The 14,404-nt window shown below is 33.9% G+C and overlaps 1 protein-coding gene across 2 annotated transcripts; it reads left to right on the top strand.

The window, feature by feature from the left end:
• The first annotated feature begins 7,545 nt into the window (after window positions 1-7,545).
• Window positions 7,546-13,256, top strand: LOC116134851 (protein-lysine N-methyltransferase EEF2KMT-like). 2 transcript variants are annotated; one of them, XM_031420502.1, is made up of 10 exons: window positions 7,546-7,710; window positions 7,791-7,860; window positions 9,924-10,052; window positions 10,158-10,221; window positions 10,309-10,396; window positions 10,801-10,885; window positions 11,230-11,286; window positions 11,965-12,075; window positions 12,400-12,470; window positions 12,722-13,256. In XM_031420502.1, exons 1-10 carry the CDS (start codon window positions 7,610-7,612, stop codon window positions 13,176-13,178), a joined length of 1,233 nt encoding a protein of 410 aa, XP_031276362.1. In that variant the 5' UTR covers window positions 7,546-7,609; the 3' UTR covers window positions 13,179-13,256. The 2 variants fall into 2 exon arrangements, with proteins under 2 accessions (XP_031276362.1, XP_031276363.1); XM_031420503.1 differs by having other exon boundaries at window positions 7,654-7,710; window positions 9,907-10,052.
• The last annotated feature ends 1,148 nt before the right edge of the window (window positions 13,257-14,404 follow it).

Below are 14,404 nucleotides of genomic sequence, written 5' to 3'. Positions count from 1 at the left end.
CACCATAAAAAACAATGACAATACCCTCAATCAGCAATTGAAAAAGGAAGCATAAAATAACATTCATGTTTGATCATCAATAAGGAATAATATGTAAATTAATCTATCTACCATCTTTTAATTTGGTCCCACACCAAAATGCTGCATCAGAAGAGAATTTTCTCTTTTTTTTTTTTTTTTTTTATATATTTTTAAAAGGTTGAATCTGACTAGTTTTGCCTGTGTAATAAATGAGATCCCATTATTGATCTCTAACAGTATAATTAGCTGAATCAAAAACTATGGACATTATTTTTTTTTTTTTTTTTTTATATATTTTTAAAAGGTTGAATCTGACTAGTTTTGCCTGTGTAATAAATGAGATCCCATTATTGATCTCTAACAGTATAATTAGCTGAATCAAAAACTATGGACATTATTTACTCTTTGAAAAATTGAGAATAAGGTACAATTCAGAATAATTTTTTGATTTTCCCAGGTTTGTTTTTTATCCTTATGGCCCAAACATTCTCCACCCAATTATCAACAAATAAAAAAAACATAATAATCTCTGATGTGACATACCAACAAGAGAGCTAAAATTGTGACTTTGACAGGAACAAATATTAATGCCCCTTTACTCTCTCCTACTAAAAACAACAGAAGAATGCCATGGCAATAAACTCCTTCCTTCTTCAATTGCCTAACAAAAACAATCTGAAAAGTTAGGATAGCAAAGGATGTTGTAACTCCGCTAATGTTTATACATCAAATTATGATTATCTTGGAGAAAGATATATAGAGAGGTCGCGATCGAGATGAGTGAAGAAAGGTAGAGATAAAGATAGATGAAGCAAGGGCGAGGATCAGAATCTTACATGATGCGATATTAGCAGAGAGCTTCTATTCTATGATGTTGTATCCATCAGAACTGTTACAATTATTGTGTGTGTTGGGTCCATGGCATTGTCGATTTGTCAGGATGGGTTGGCATGGTTTTGTTACTTTTTCACTGCTAATGTACTGGTGAAAGAAAGAAAGATAGAAAAAAGGAAAAACTAAGGATGCTTTGTAAATTCAAAATAAATAAAAAAATCTCATATTAAATGGCTAAAGTACTAAAGGTAAGTAATTTTGTGTTAGGATCTCATATTGAGATTTCACATCCACCAACTGCAGTACTTAAACCTAGGGGCTCTCTCACCTGTTAAACCAGTATTTTGGGTTGGGTTTGAGAGTTGGGTTGTGAAAAGGGCTACTTATAAGCTAGATTAAGGTGCAATGTGGGAGGAGATATTGCATCGAATAATTGAAAGGTGAGTGAAATCGCCTGAAGGGTGTCAAGTCAGTGTCGATAGAGTGAAAGTGGTCATGGATATCGGCTCTTGAAGGGAGGTGCAATGATACCTTTGTTAAGCACCTATCAACGAGAGCATCAATGTTAGAACTCAAACTTTAAGAGAGAGTCCAACTCAAAAGACCGTCATGATAGGTGAGAGATCCTCCAAGCTTAAATACCACACTGGGTGGGTATAAGACCCCGAGGTGTTGTATGAAATTATTGGTGGATCTTGATTTAAAATATTACAAGAAACTCACCTTCCAATGGCATGAAAAACAAACCAAAAACCATTGTTTTTTCCTTTACCACAGTCAAACCCATAAACCAAAAATGGGCCAAATCATAGAAACATAATGTAGTAGACTCATGCTCCTTAAATTAGATACTCATATATCTAATAATGTCTTTCTTCCATTTCGATGGACGTACTCTATAGAGTTTGGCAACAAAAATTCAAAACTATATTTTGATTCTATATAAATCTACTTACGTTATGTAACTAAACTATTTTGTAATGCCTTGCAGGAATAGAAGAAACAAAATCATTTAGCTTCTAGCATTCCATGGTTCGCATTTTACCTGCAAATTTGACAGAAAATATTTGATCTTCGTCTCTTGCATACTGCTCCCGGAAACGACTCATGTATCAATTTGATGATTTCAAAAGGAAGATTGTAATTACCTGAATAATTTGTTTTCATGAATCATATATAGATGTGTTGGATTGAAAACTTGAAATGGATGATCTAAAGAAAGAAACAAAAGGTTGTATATATGAATTAGATGAGAAATGTTTGTTGTAGACTTTATCGAGGCGAATCTTGAGTAACAGGTTAAGAGCAAATAAAGCCGCAAATCAAGCCCGCAAATATGGGAATCAATCCGAGAATGAGAGTGAAAATCAGCATTTAATTAAATTGAATTAGACGTTTCTTTGGACCTTTTAACTTGTGAATTGATTATGTATCATAAACCTAGTAATGTTAGATCTATAACCCAATTTTACAACTTTTTCTCACAACCTCCAACCTGATAGTTCGTTATTAGTAAGTTTGTAAATGGGTAGGCAAGGATAATACAAGAAGGAGAGACAAATTTTACAAGCTGAAAAATAACGAAATGATACGTAAGGGGTTATGAGAAAAGATTAAGAGATTGAGTTGTGAATCTAACATTACTTATACTAAACCTAATATCGGCATAATTAAATTACATTTTCACGACTTGGATAAAAAAAGATACGGCTCATTAGTCATTCCCATTGTCTATAATTTGTAGAGATACAATACAAAAGAGTATTTCCCACAATCCCGGTAGGAATCAAATGTGCTTCTCATAAGTTTGTAATAAATAGGATTGATGCGGCGAGTTCGCGTAACAACAAGACTTACACTTGACTATACCTTTAGATTCGATATCAGTCTCAATCACAAAAACTTATGTTATAAAGTATGAAATAAATCTGAATAATTATTGAATAATATGTTTATATAGGGTGACAACCAACCTTAACGATGTACTCCCAATAAACAAGGAAATAAACTTCAAATTAATTAAAAAAATCTTTAATAAAAATAAGAAAAACATGCAAAAAACTTAAACAACCTCAAAACATGTCGAAATAGTATATTTTAGGCCTGAAAATAAACCTCCAAACGAGATAGCCGGGTTGTCACATCGTCAGGATGAGTTTTCGTTAATATATTATTAGTCCCATTACTCCTCCTGAATAAAAAATTATGACGGTTTAAAATTGGCAAGCCCATATTTGGGCTTATAACGTGCTTATAACGTTCGGTCCGCTTTAGGAATTCATCTGCTAGACGTTATGTCAAGGACTAAAATTTCATTAAAAGACTAATCTAAACTACAGAACAGCTATATTCATAACGCAGTCGTAAAGTAGAAAATTGAATTGATTGAAAGAAAGGAGAAACTATTATATATATGTAATAAAATAAAACCATGAAAGCCATAATAACAAAGAGTGTACTTGACCTGATGAGCCGATGAGGTAACAAAAAAAAAAAAAAAAAAAACTATATTCATAAAGCAGTCGTAAAGTAGAAAATTGAATTGATTTAAAAAAAGGAGAAACTATTATATATGTGTAATAAAATAAAAACATGAAAGCCATAATAACAAAGAGTACTTGATCTGATGAGCCGATGAGGTAAAAAAAAAAAAAAAAAAAAATTCTACCATCTTGGAGGTTGAACCCAAATCTTGCGAAATTTTTTGTCCCAGAAAAAGCAACATTCATTTATATTTGGGAAATTGTTTCTTTCTGGACATGGAATAAGAGATGAACAGAAGCAAACCTGCACTCTATTTGCTAATGCACTCGCCTCTTCCTCTGCTGCTATAATTATTGTTTCAACACTTGCAATGAAACTTGTTAACTTCAACCTCAGACCAATTCATCTGTGATCGATCAAGTATGAAAAATCGCCACTTACATATCATGATCTTCAAGTATATAATGTGCCAATAAGAGGATACCAATAAACTCAAATAAATAATCAGAAGACCCCAGCGGAGTTATAGAAGCAGGATGTGGATACGTTTTCCGTTCCTCTAAAGCAACATTGAAGGCACCTATCTCTCTTGGTTCATCGAAAGAGCAATACAACACTCCTTCCAAATATTTTATATTTGCAACTGAACTGACCTTGTTATCTCATATCCAGCCTCTCTTAATTTACTTAATTCATAATCACTATATTCCAAATTTTCAACCTTCTTTCCTTTCTCACCCTTAAACCAAAATGTGGTCCATCTCCATGTGGTCTCTACTTTGCTGCAAATGCCAATATAATTCTCACCACTATATGGAACCCAAATCTTGAGAATTTTTTTTTGTCCCAGCAAATGTAACATTCATATATACTGTATTTGGGAAATCGTTTCTTTTTGGACATATTTGATATAGAGAATAAAGGCTGGCATGAGATCGAGAAGGAAACATGCACTTTATTTGCTAATGTATTCTCATGGATCCAACCATAAAGTTGTATGCATAAGTATTCAACAGCCAACTATTGCAGATCCCAAAACGGATTTGATCTATGATTACGCTTAGGTTGCGTTTGGTTCAGGGTGATTTAAGATTAATTCTGTAATCTTTATTTAATTTTCAAGATTCTCTCGTTTAGTTGTCAAATGATAAAATATTACGTAATTTTTTATTGTAAATAGTGTTTATTGTTGATAATATAGGGGATAATTAGATTACATTCCCAAGGGATGCACGTGTTAATATAAGATTACCGAGGTAATTTTAATTTTGACCCTATTTTACCCTTAATCTTTTATCATTTGTGACATATTTGCCCTCATATGTCTACCAAATAATAATTACATAGACCCCTTACCTTTGAAAATATAGCTAAAACACCTCAACTACAAAAAAGTTTAAAAGTTAACAAAATACCTCCAACCACCCAAGACCACCGCCGGCTGCTAGCCACCACCGTTGGCCACTGGCGAAAGTCATCATATTGAGGTAAGACTGGCAGAATCTTGCTAGTCGTGTGCCGGTAAGGACGTTTTCGGTCATGGATTTGTGATCCATGACTGGAAACGACTAGATCTAGCAGTTTCACTGCCAAAGATTTGACCATAAGATCTAGCCGTTTTTTGTCATGGATCTTTAGGCCTTACCTATGCACGACTAGCTAGATTCGGCCGATGGTGCGCCATTACGGTGGTTGTCGGCGGTGGTGGCTAGCTGCCGGCAATGGCTTAGGGTAGAAAGGGGTGATTTTGCTACAAATTAAAGTTTTATATGGCTGGGGTGTTTTAGCAAAATTTCAAATATAGAGGGTTAAAAGAATATATTAAAAAATAATAGAATAAAAAAATAATAAAAATAATATTATATTATTATTTAAAAATAAGGGCAATTTAATAATCTATATAACATACCCACTCATTTATCCTTTCAATCAAACATATTATTATAACATACCTATCAATTTATTCCAACCAACCAAACACATTTCTCTATAGATTCCCTAGTAATCTATCTTTCCAATGATACAATATTCCCCCATAGTATAACATTTCCTGAACTAAACGCACCTTTAGTATGTTCACGATTAGGCTTAGTATGTCCACCAAAAGATCCGACCATGACTTGTCAGCACTACCACGGTTCATTTTGGATGTGAAAGTTCTATCGACGACAAGTGACAATGGGAGTATCTTTGAAGAAGGAAGAACAATTGAATGTGATTATATTCTTGCTGTCGCATAGTTCTTATTAAACACTAAGGATTTATTTAGTTTGAAATTTGAACATAATTTCAAAAACTAAAATACCATTCAAAATTGAGGATACTTAATCCAGTATCGGGAATCTTTCAAATCATATTAATATATATTCAACCATATTCTCAATCATCAATAAGGAACTTATCTTTCAAAGGAAATCTAAAATACCACAATAATATATAGTTATCCATATTTGAACTCAATAAATTTATGTCTTTGTCCATTATATAATTATTAGTCCTGCTAGATAGTGAGATCAATAAACAATATTACCTAAACTTTTTTTTTGGTGATCGGAGTGTCTAGACCAGTTTGCACGTTCTTCAACTAATATCTAGAACCCTAAATTGATTAAACTTATCTAACTTCATACAAATTCATCAAAATTCGCCAATTATATTAACAAATTAAGATATCAAATTATTTAGAGAAGTATCATGATATCACATAATCAATCGTTTTGAGGAGGTTGAATCCATATGCGCTCATGAGCTGATCGGCTGATCCAAGAACAAGGTTTTGGACAAGAGTCATGGCTTCTTGTTGAGTTGTAAAACCAAGAGTAAAAATAACCAACAATATGAACATCATTTATAGTGTTTGCTAATTCACTTGCCTCCCCCATTGCTGCAACTGGAACTGGAACTGGAACTGGAACTAACATAGAACTGCTATCCATCAACACCATTTTGTTACCAAGGCTTCTTAATTGAAGGCACTTCATCTTCGACCAATCAAACCAATGAACAAACCAACGATTCCCCGAGCCATCACAAAAACTATCAACAGACGCCCATCAAATTCGATCAGCCGATTAAATATTTTACTTGCTGATGTACATGTCGTGCGCCTGGAATCGGATCATGTCCATACATTTTCAACTCTTTTGTAGCAACCTTGAAGGACACCAATGAACCTGAAGAGAGACCACTATATAACACCAATGAATGAGCCACTTTGATTCGGTAAATTTTCCAGGACCATCCGGAAACTCGGCCGGGACGACATGTACTTATAATACGAATTCCACTGGGATCATGTCTCGCTACGAAAACCACACATTCTGGGGAAGATGGAGTGGCAGAGAATATTATCTCTCTTCGCAAAGTGTGTCCAGTTTAATGGCGGCAATTAGATGGTCTTGTCAGTGAAAGGATAGTAGAATAAGAGTGAACGATAGTTGAAAGAAACAACGATTTGTTGCTTTCAAGAAAAGAAGCCAACCGTATTTTGAAGCAAGGAAGAGTTATAGAGAGAGAGAGATAAAATAAGTTGTTACGAAAAGCAAATATCCATGGCGATTTATCTGCATATTTGACATTATAAGTACTTGAATCTCACCAATTCTTGCACACTGCCAATAAACGTATTTGATTCGAATAATAAAGACGGTCCATGGTGACTTGACAGCACACTCTCGCTTGTTCTTCTTGTTCCTGTTTCGGTAACTTCTTCCCTCAGAAAACCAAGAAACGAACCTCATTCTGATTTTGAACAGTTTGATTTGAACACCTTTATCTTCTTGTTTGGACTTTGATTTTGATATATTGTTCTGAAATCTGTAGAACAGTGTTACGCATTTGAAAGGAGAAGAATACGAGCGCTCAGGGATTCAGGGGAGGGATTTGGGATTTTTTTAAACTTTAATTAATTTGTAAAATAAAAAATTTAATCTATAAAAAAAATAAGTGTTTTGTCTGAATTTACGTACATGTCATTCAAAACTTTCATTTTAATAAACGTACGTACGTTATCATTTTGGTTGTCATTGCTATTTTCTAAACAGTTTGGGGCACTGTGTAATTAACTTAAAACTTCAAGAGCAAAAAGTTTTTTCCCCTTGAAATTAATTACATGTAACAACAGAGAAACGAAAACGGTGTCGTGTAGCACTTGCGAGATACTTCATAACAGAGTCTTGACCATGGCTCGCGTAAGCTCGAGCCGAGACGAGCCTCGGTGCTGCTAACTTAGTTAAACCCTCCCAAAACTACAGATTTGAATACCGCAGCCATGGCGAACCAAGAGCTCGACCCGGTGGTTCCTCCCGGGCTTCACCTCGTCTCCGCCTTTCTCGCTATGGAACCGGCCGACTCTCTCATCTCCCTTGCGAGGTAATCTTCGGCTCACATTCAGCTCTTTTTTTAATTATTTTCAATTTTTTGTATAATTTGTTTAATTTTCTGAAGCGCAGAGCATGTGGTGGTGGATCGGTGACGGAGAAAGTTCAGAGGTTTATTTGGAGTTATTGTATTAGTGAAGCTGTAAGTGTTATTATTTTTGTTAAATTGTGATAATATACTCTGTTTATGTTCTGTTAAAGTTTTCTATTTATTTGTTTTATTTTTAAAATTTATGTTTTATAGCTTGAGGATCTTTGAATTATTAAGGCTGCGTTTGTCTGTATCAATTTTGTGTTTACAAAAGGAATCTGGAATTGAAGAAAAAATTTGGTTCTAGATAGGCTTTCTTTCAGGAGATGAATTTAGTTGTATAATTGGTGTTAATATGATATATACATTCTCAAAAATGAATAATAATTGTTAGTGTTTCTTTGATCTGAATTATAAAACTATGCTCTTAGATGAACAATCCCAGCAAGATTAATAAACAATCAACCATAGAACAATAAATAGGTATCAAGATATAAAGAGAAAAACAAGAAAAAATAAAGGAGACAGTCAATTATAGTGGTTCTGCAGTCAAGGCCTACGCCCACTCTTCAAGGCAAGGTGGTATTTCGTTAAATTAGCAATATTCTTAGTTTACAGATCATATTAACCTCTAAACCCAATAACAAGGAATAATCACGCCTGATTAATTGATAAACCCTAGCCCCCTTTGAATCCAATCAACTCTCTCACACTCTCTGTTAACCAAGGGTGAGTTTTTATACAATCAAAGAGTCTCAGCATCAGCTTCCACCTGGAATCAAGCTTCCTTCCAGCCGTAGGATGAAGATCAAGATTGATCTTAAAAGAATGGTGTGACATTGCAAACAAGAGAGAGCAACAAAATTCGTTTTTCTGTAGGTGAATGAGTGCCACGAAGACAAGAGCTAAAAGTGGTCCTCCATCCTCCAAAACGACACCATTTCAATAGGCCTCCATAGTTGACGTTTCAAACATTATAAAAAGCTTGCTGACTTGGCTAGTGACATGGCAAAGAAGTGCAAAACTCATCACAATTCTCCACCTTGGTACTTGCTTTGACATACCAGAAAACTAACCCTTGCCTTACATCTATGTGTTTAGTACGTTCATGGAAAAATTGATTCTTACACAAGTGAATATCACTCTGGCTATCACTTTGTATCACCACCAGCTTTTGAACAATTCCCAGTTCTCCTACAAGACCCATCAGCTACCTTGCTTCTTTTGCAGCTTCAGTAATGGCTATTTCTTTGCCATGTCACTAGCCAAGTCAACAAGCTTTTTATAATGTTTGAATAGTCAAATATGGAGGCTTATTGAAATGGTGTTGTTTTGGAGAATGGAGGACCACTTTTAGCTCTTGTCTTCGTGGCATTCATTCACCTACAACAAAACAAATTCTATTGCTCTCTCTTGTTTGCAATGTCGCGCCATTCTTTTAAAATCAATCTTGATCTTCATCCTACGGCTGAAAGGAAGCCTAATTCCAGGTGGAAGCTGATGCTGAGACTCTTTGATTGTATAAACTCACCCTTGGTTAACAGAGGGTGTGTGAGAGAGTTGATTGGATTCCAAGGGGGCTAGGGTTTATCAATTAATCAAGTGTGATTCTTCCTTGTTATTGGGTTTAGAGGTTAATATGATCTGTAAATCTAAGGATATTGTTGATTCAATAAAATACTACCTTGCCTTGAAGAGTGGACATAGGCTTTGATTACTGAACCACTATAATCGACTGTCTCTTTTATTTTTTCTTGTTTTTCTCTTTATATCTTGATGCCTATTGATTGTTTATTAATCTTGCTGGGATTGTTCATTTCAGAGCATAGTTTTATTATTCAGATCAAAGAAACACGTAACAATAATTTTAATTTTTTCTCATATTTTACGGTTACTCTGAAATTTTAAAAAACTCCACCATTCTAGTCAATTTTATAGCGTTTTTTAACATAAATTTAAGTGGCTTTTGGAGCCACAAAACACTCTGAATTCTTTCTGGTCAAGAAGTTTAAAGCAGCCACTAATAACAGTACTCTCTAACACGTTCTTGGTTAAGCTTATTAATACTCTTAACTGAGCTCAATTTTTTGTTGTTTTCTTCTGTTGTTGTCTTGATTTGATTGTTGATTAGTTTCTTAAAACTAAAGCTTGGTTCAGTTGAATTGTTTATGCAGTCTGGGAAAGGTTATGTGCCTTATGTGAAGAACTTTCTGAAGAAGCTCATTGTTGAAGTTGAGTCAAACCACGGTGATGTTCTGGATGAACTATACGAACAATATGCTTACATTATGACTTCTTTGAAGGTAGAGCTCATGGTTGGAGATTTTCTTATTGTTTTTTTTTTCATTGAAGTATTTGTGTTTCTTTTCATGCTTAAATAATGGTTGACAAGTTTTTTGGCTCTCTAGGATGACCATTTGGCTGAAAAAAATAAGAGAGTCTGTAAATACATTACTTTTCTTTTTCCAGATGGTAATAACTATTATCTATGTGACATCTTTGATTGGTACTTACCTTTTATTTGCATCATTGAATAAGTTTAGTTGATGATTTGGTTAGGTACGTTTGATCTCCCAAGTTGTCCAAAGTCAACGAAACTGATGGTTCCACTTCAATGTTCCCTCAACATGCTTGAAGGAGATACAGGGTATGCTTCAGTGTTGATCTTGTTTTGTTTTCTTTCTATTATCTCTGTCTAGTAAAGTTGTATTAATATCTGCAACACTGTTCTTCTGTTGATGATTATGTAATCAATCTTTTCAAGTTGTTCCTTGTGTATGAGTAAAATATGTGCTCAGATTTTTTTTTAGTGATTCTTTCAATAATGCAGAAGGCTTGTCTTTCTTTTCTCTTTTCTTCTTTCCTATACGATGTGCACTCTATATCTGCTTGCATTAGTCACTGATATGGTAAATATTGGCAATTTAAAAATCATTTTACATTTGTGTTTATGCACAGTTATTACTTTGTCGTTTCTTGTTTGCATAAAGTTGTTTCATGAAGTTGTGTTTAGCATGCAGACTAGTATACTTAGCCCTTATTGACTTACAGGTGTTCAATTTGGCCCTCCAGCCTATATTTGTCAGAGATCATACTTTCGTTTCCAGAAATATTCTCTAATAAATCTTGTTTTGAGGTAAGTTATTTGTTCAAGAATATGTTTTCTCTGTGTGAAATTACAATTGTTGCCAAGGCTAATGAATCAATTGATAACTTTATTGAGTACTTCTCGTGGTTGAACTCTATTACTAAGTTTTTTGAAAAGCATATGATTATATTGGTAAAAGAAAAAGCAGAGAATAAATAACACAACTATGACTGGTTTTTCCATCTTTCCATGTACACATTTTGTATCTCACAATGCTAGTTTAGTTAATGCCTTTTTTTTTTATACTCTTGTGAATGCGGCTAGTATTATATTTCTGTTAGTCTTTAATAACCACAAATTTTGATTCTTTGTTTCTTTTTTCATTTTTGCAGGTTGGTTCAGGGGTCGGTTTGGTTGGAGTGTGCCTTGCCCAAGCAAAAGCTGCAAAGGTATATTATTCAAATTCCCATGCATACTTGGTATTGTTCTTTTCATAGCTTAAGATGCTGTTGCATAAAATCAAGAAGTATGTGGAGCATTATGGATTGGATCCTTCTAAAATTGGTTGCTTCCATAGTTTATGCTCCTAAAGTAATGAAATTGGCTTCTGATGACTACACAGTGAGAGAGCTACTGTGTGGACAGATACGGGTCAAACATGTAATCTACTTTTGGCTTACCTATGAAAAGAATAATTTTGAATGAATTATAACCTCTTGGTTTCCCTGTTGATGGTCAAAGCTTGATGGTAGTCGTAAACATTACTTGCGGTAACTTTGTTGAGGGGATCAAGTGTAAAAGTTTAGTAACTGGAAATGGAAATGGATTTTTCTGTATTTTCTGTTCAAGTGGAATACTATATTATGGTATGCTACAATTAAGTTACATCTAGTGACTGAAAATGGATCTTTCTGTTTTCTATGATGAAGCTGCTCGGATGGTATACTACATTATGCTATGCTGCAGTTAAGTTACAGATTTGGGGTTTGGGTGCGGGTCAATGTCTCATTTTTTTATGGCTCTTCCTTTGGATTAAATACAAGTGAATCTTTATTTTTCTTCAAACGGTAATCTAAATTTTCAGTAACCATTGCTGTTTCTGTGAAAAAAACATATATTTGATGCAGGTTATATTGACTGATGGTGACCTATCAACACTAGTTAACTTGAGGTCTAATTTGGAGTTGAACCAATTAAGCATAGAAACTGATTTCTCTGAAAATGAAGATTCAAATGTGGTAAGCTGCATTTTTTAGACTTTCGTTTTCTTAGCATTTTTTTTGCTGCTTAGCTAATTGTTTACTTTTGAAATTAATAAAATGATACTTAATTTTCCCCTTCATGTTGAGTTGTCAAGATGCCATGGGGAATAACCAAACATTTTTCTGTTTCCTATAAACTGTGTGCCTCAATATCAAATGTGGGCACATGGAAATTGAACCAAAATATCATTACATTATAGATAAAAGGTGATTCTTGGAATCGTATTAGGAAGTTGAAGTCCCCTTAATAGAATAAAAAAGGATTATGTGACCAATATTGAATTTAATTGTAAATTTCAGGTGAAATGCATTCATCTGCCGTGGGAATCTGCATCAGAAAGTGAGGTCCATGACTTTATGCCAGAGATTGTGTGAGTAGTTTAGCCATCTTATAATTTATAGTTGTCATGCATATACGGTAATTATCTAGGCTTGCCGGTGTAAAAGAAGGCAAGCGGGTTAATATTAATAAGTGAAGGGTTATATTTAATTTGCTCTATCAATCAAAAATTGAATTAATGGTGAGAGACCCTCTTAGTTTATACAAGAGTGAGTTATTTTACTGTCTTACTCCCTTATTAATATTACCGACTGTTAATTTCTCTTATTTCTCTTTCGGCAGTCTGGGTGCAGATGTAATTTATGATCCAACATGCCTCCCGCATCTCATCAGAGTTTTATCCATTCTCTTGAATCAAAAGAAATCAGATTCTCCGACACAGAAAGAGAGTTGCAAAGGCTCAATCCGAGATAGCGAATATGGTCATGACAGAGTCAACGATACCAATCAAGGGAAAATTCTTTGTGCAAATGACTTGGATAGATGCCATTCTAATCATAACGGAATTGATGCTTGTAAGGAAGCTCCCAACACTAGATCAAGTGAAGGCCCAGTGGCTTATATCGCGTCGGTCATTCGTAATATCGACACCTTCAATTGCTTTCTCGCACTAGCAAGGCAGGCTAATCTTGCTACTACAGATATAACTGAAACATTTAGGCCCTTCAATTTGCTTCCTTACATGCAGTCATATCAACGATCAAGTATTAGATTATTTATTGTATCTTGCAACACTTAACTATACTATTTGTACCTCTTTCTGGTTTTGAATATCTAGGCCTGCTGTTTAAGAAAACGGATATTGTAGGTTTTTTTTTTTTTTTTTTTTTTGTTCGGATTACCGGGGTTTATTCTTGGGGATCCACTGAACAAGCTATAGGCTCAATGGATTAGAAAGTCATCAATGTGGTAGGCGGCTTTGTATTAAAACCCGGACCAGACCGGCTGGTCGAACTAGTTCGATCGAGACCCGATAGTTTTTCCATTCTGGTCAGGGTTTAGGGGGTATTTGTAATATTTTAAATTTATAGGGATTCATGTTAATTTCTAGGGTTGTTTGGGAGATATATCAAAAGTTTAGGAATCAATTGGTAATTTTTGAAATAAATAAAAAGTTTATGGACTACTTCCAAATTTTTTAGGGATATTTTATAATATACTAAAATTTAAGGAATTAATATGTAATTTTAAAAAAATTAAATTATTGTTGACGTCATCAATTTGGACTGGTTGATTCATGACTCGGGTAGTAAAACGGGTTGTCCTCTAATCCGGGTTTTAAAACAATGATAGGTGGTCATTACAAAGACTTGAACATAAGACTTCTGGGTAATCCATCCATATGGTTGAAATCTTGTCATTCGATCACAAGTCTAGTTGTGGGTATTGTAGTTTTTGTAGTTGGGGAGGCAGGATTTTACTATAATCTCAATTTTTGCATCTAAATCCTCGAATAATTAATAATAGTAATAAAAGTTTAATGCTACGGTAGAGTACAGCTTGAAAATATAATGCCCAGCAACCAGCACTAATATTTTCTTAATTTGATTGTGGAATCCCAATGTGTTTTGAATTTAATTTAATTAGTGGAATCCCAAAGCGCAAGGTGAAACTTGAAAATCACCCCAACCAATCACCCGACCAAAACCAGCATTTAAATTAATCAAATTAGTCATGGCTTTTTGTGCAAAGCAAACACACTAAAAAAGGATAATACTTTTATATTTTGTTAATTGAGTCCGAGATTTTATTTATTATTCTTAAAATAATAAAATCTCAAATTTTAGATTTAATATCATAATAAATAATTATTAATTTATAATAATATAAATTTTAATGATTCGCTAATGATTTTTATTTCAGAAACAAAAAAGAAATCAGCATGTTTTTAATACTTTGTTTAAAAAAAATAAAAAAAACACTTCTAGTAATATAATTTTTTACAAGTCTACACCTATTTCATCT

The sequence above is a fragment of the Pistacia vera genome, unplaced genomic scaffold (assembly GCF_008641045.1).
Source record: "Pistacia vera cultivar Batoury unplaced genomic scaffold, PisVer_v2 Contig292, whole genome shotgun sequence".
In the NCBI taxonomy this organism is placed as follows: domain Eukaryota; kingdom Viridiplantae; phylum Streptophyta; class Magnoliopsida; order Sapindales; family Anacardiaceae; genus Pistacia; species Pistacia vera.
Note: the sequence above shows the minus strand (reverse complement) of the source record. Positions and strands in the feature narration are given on the sequence as shown.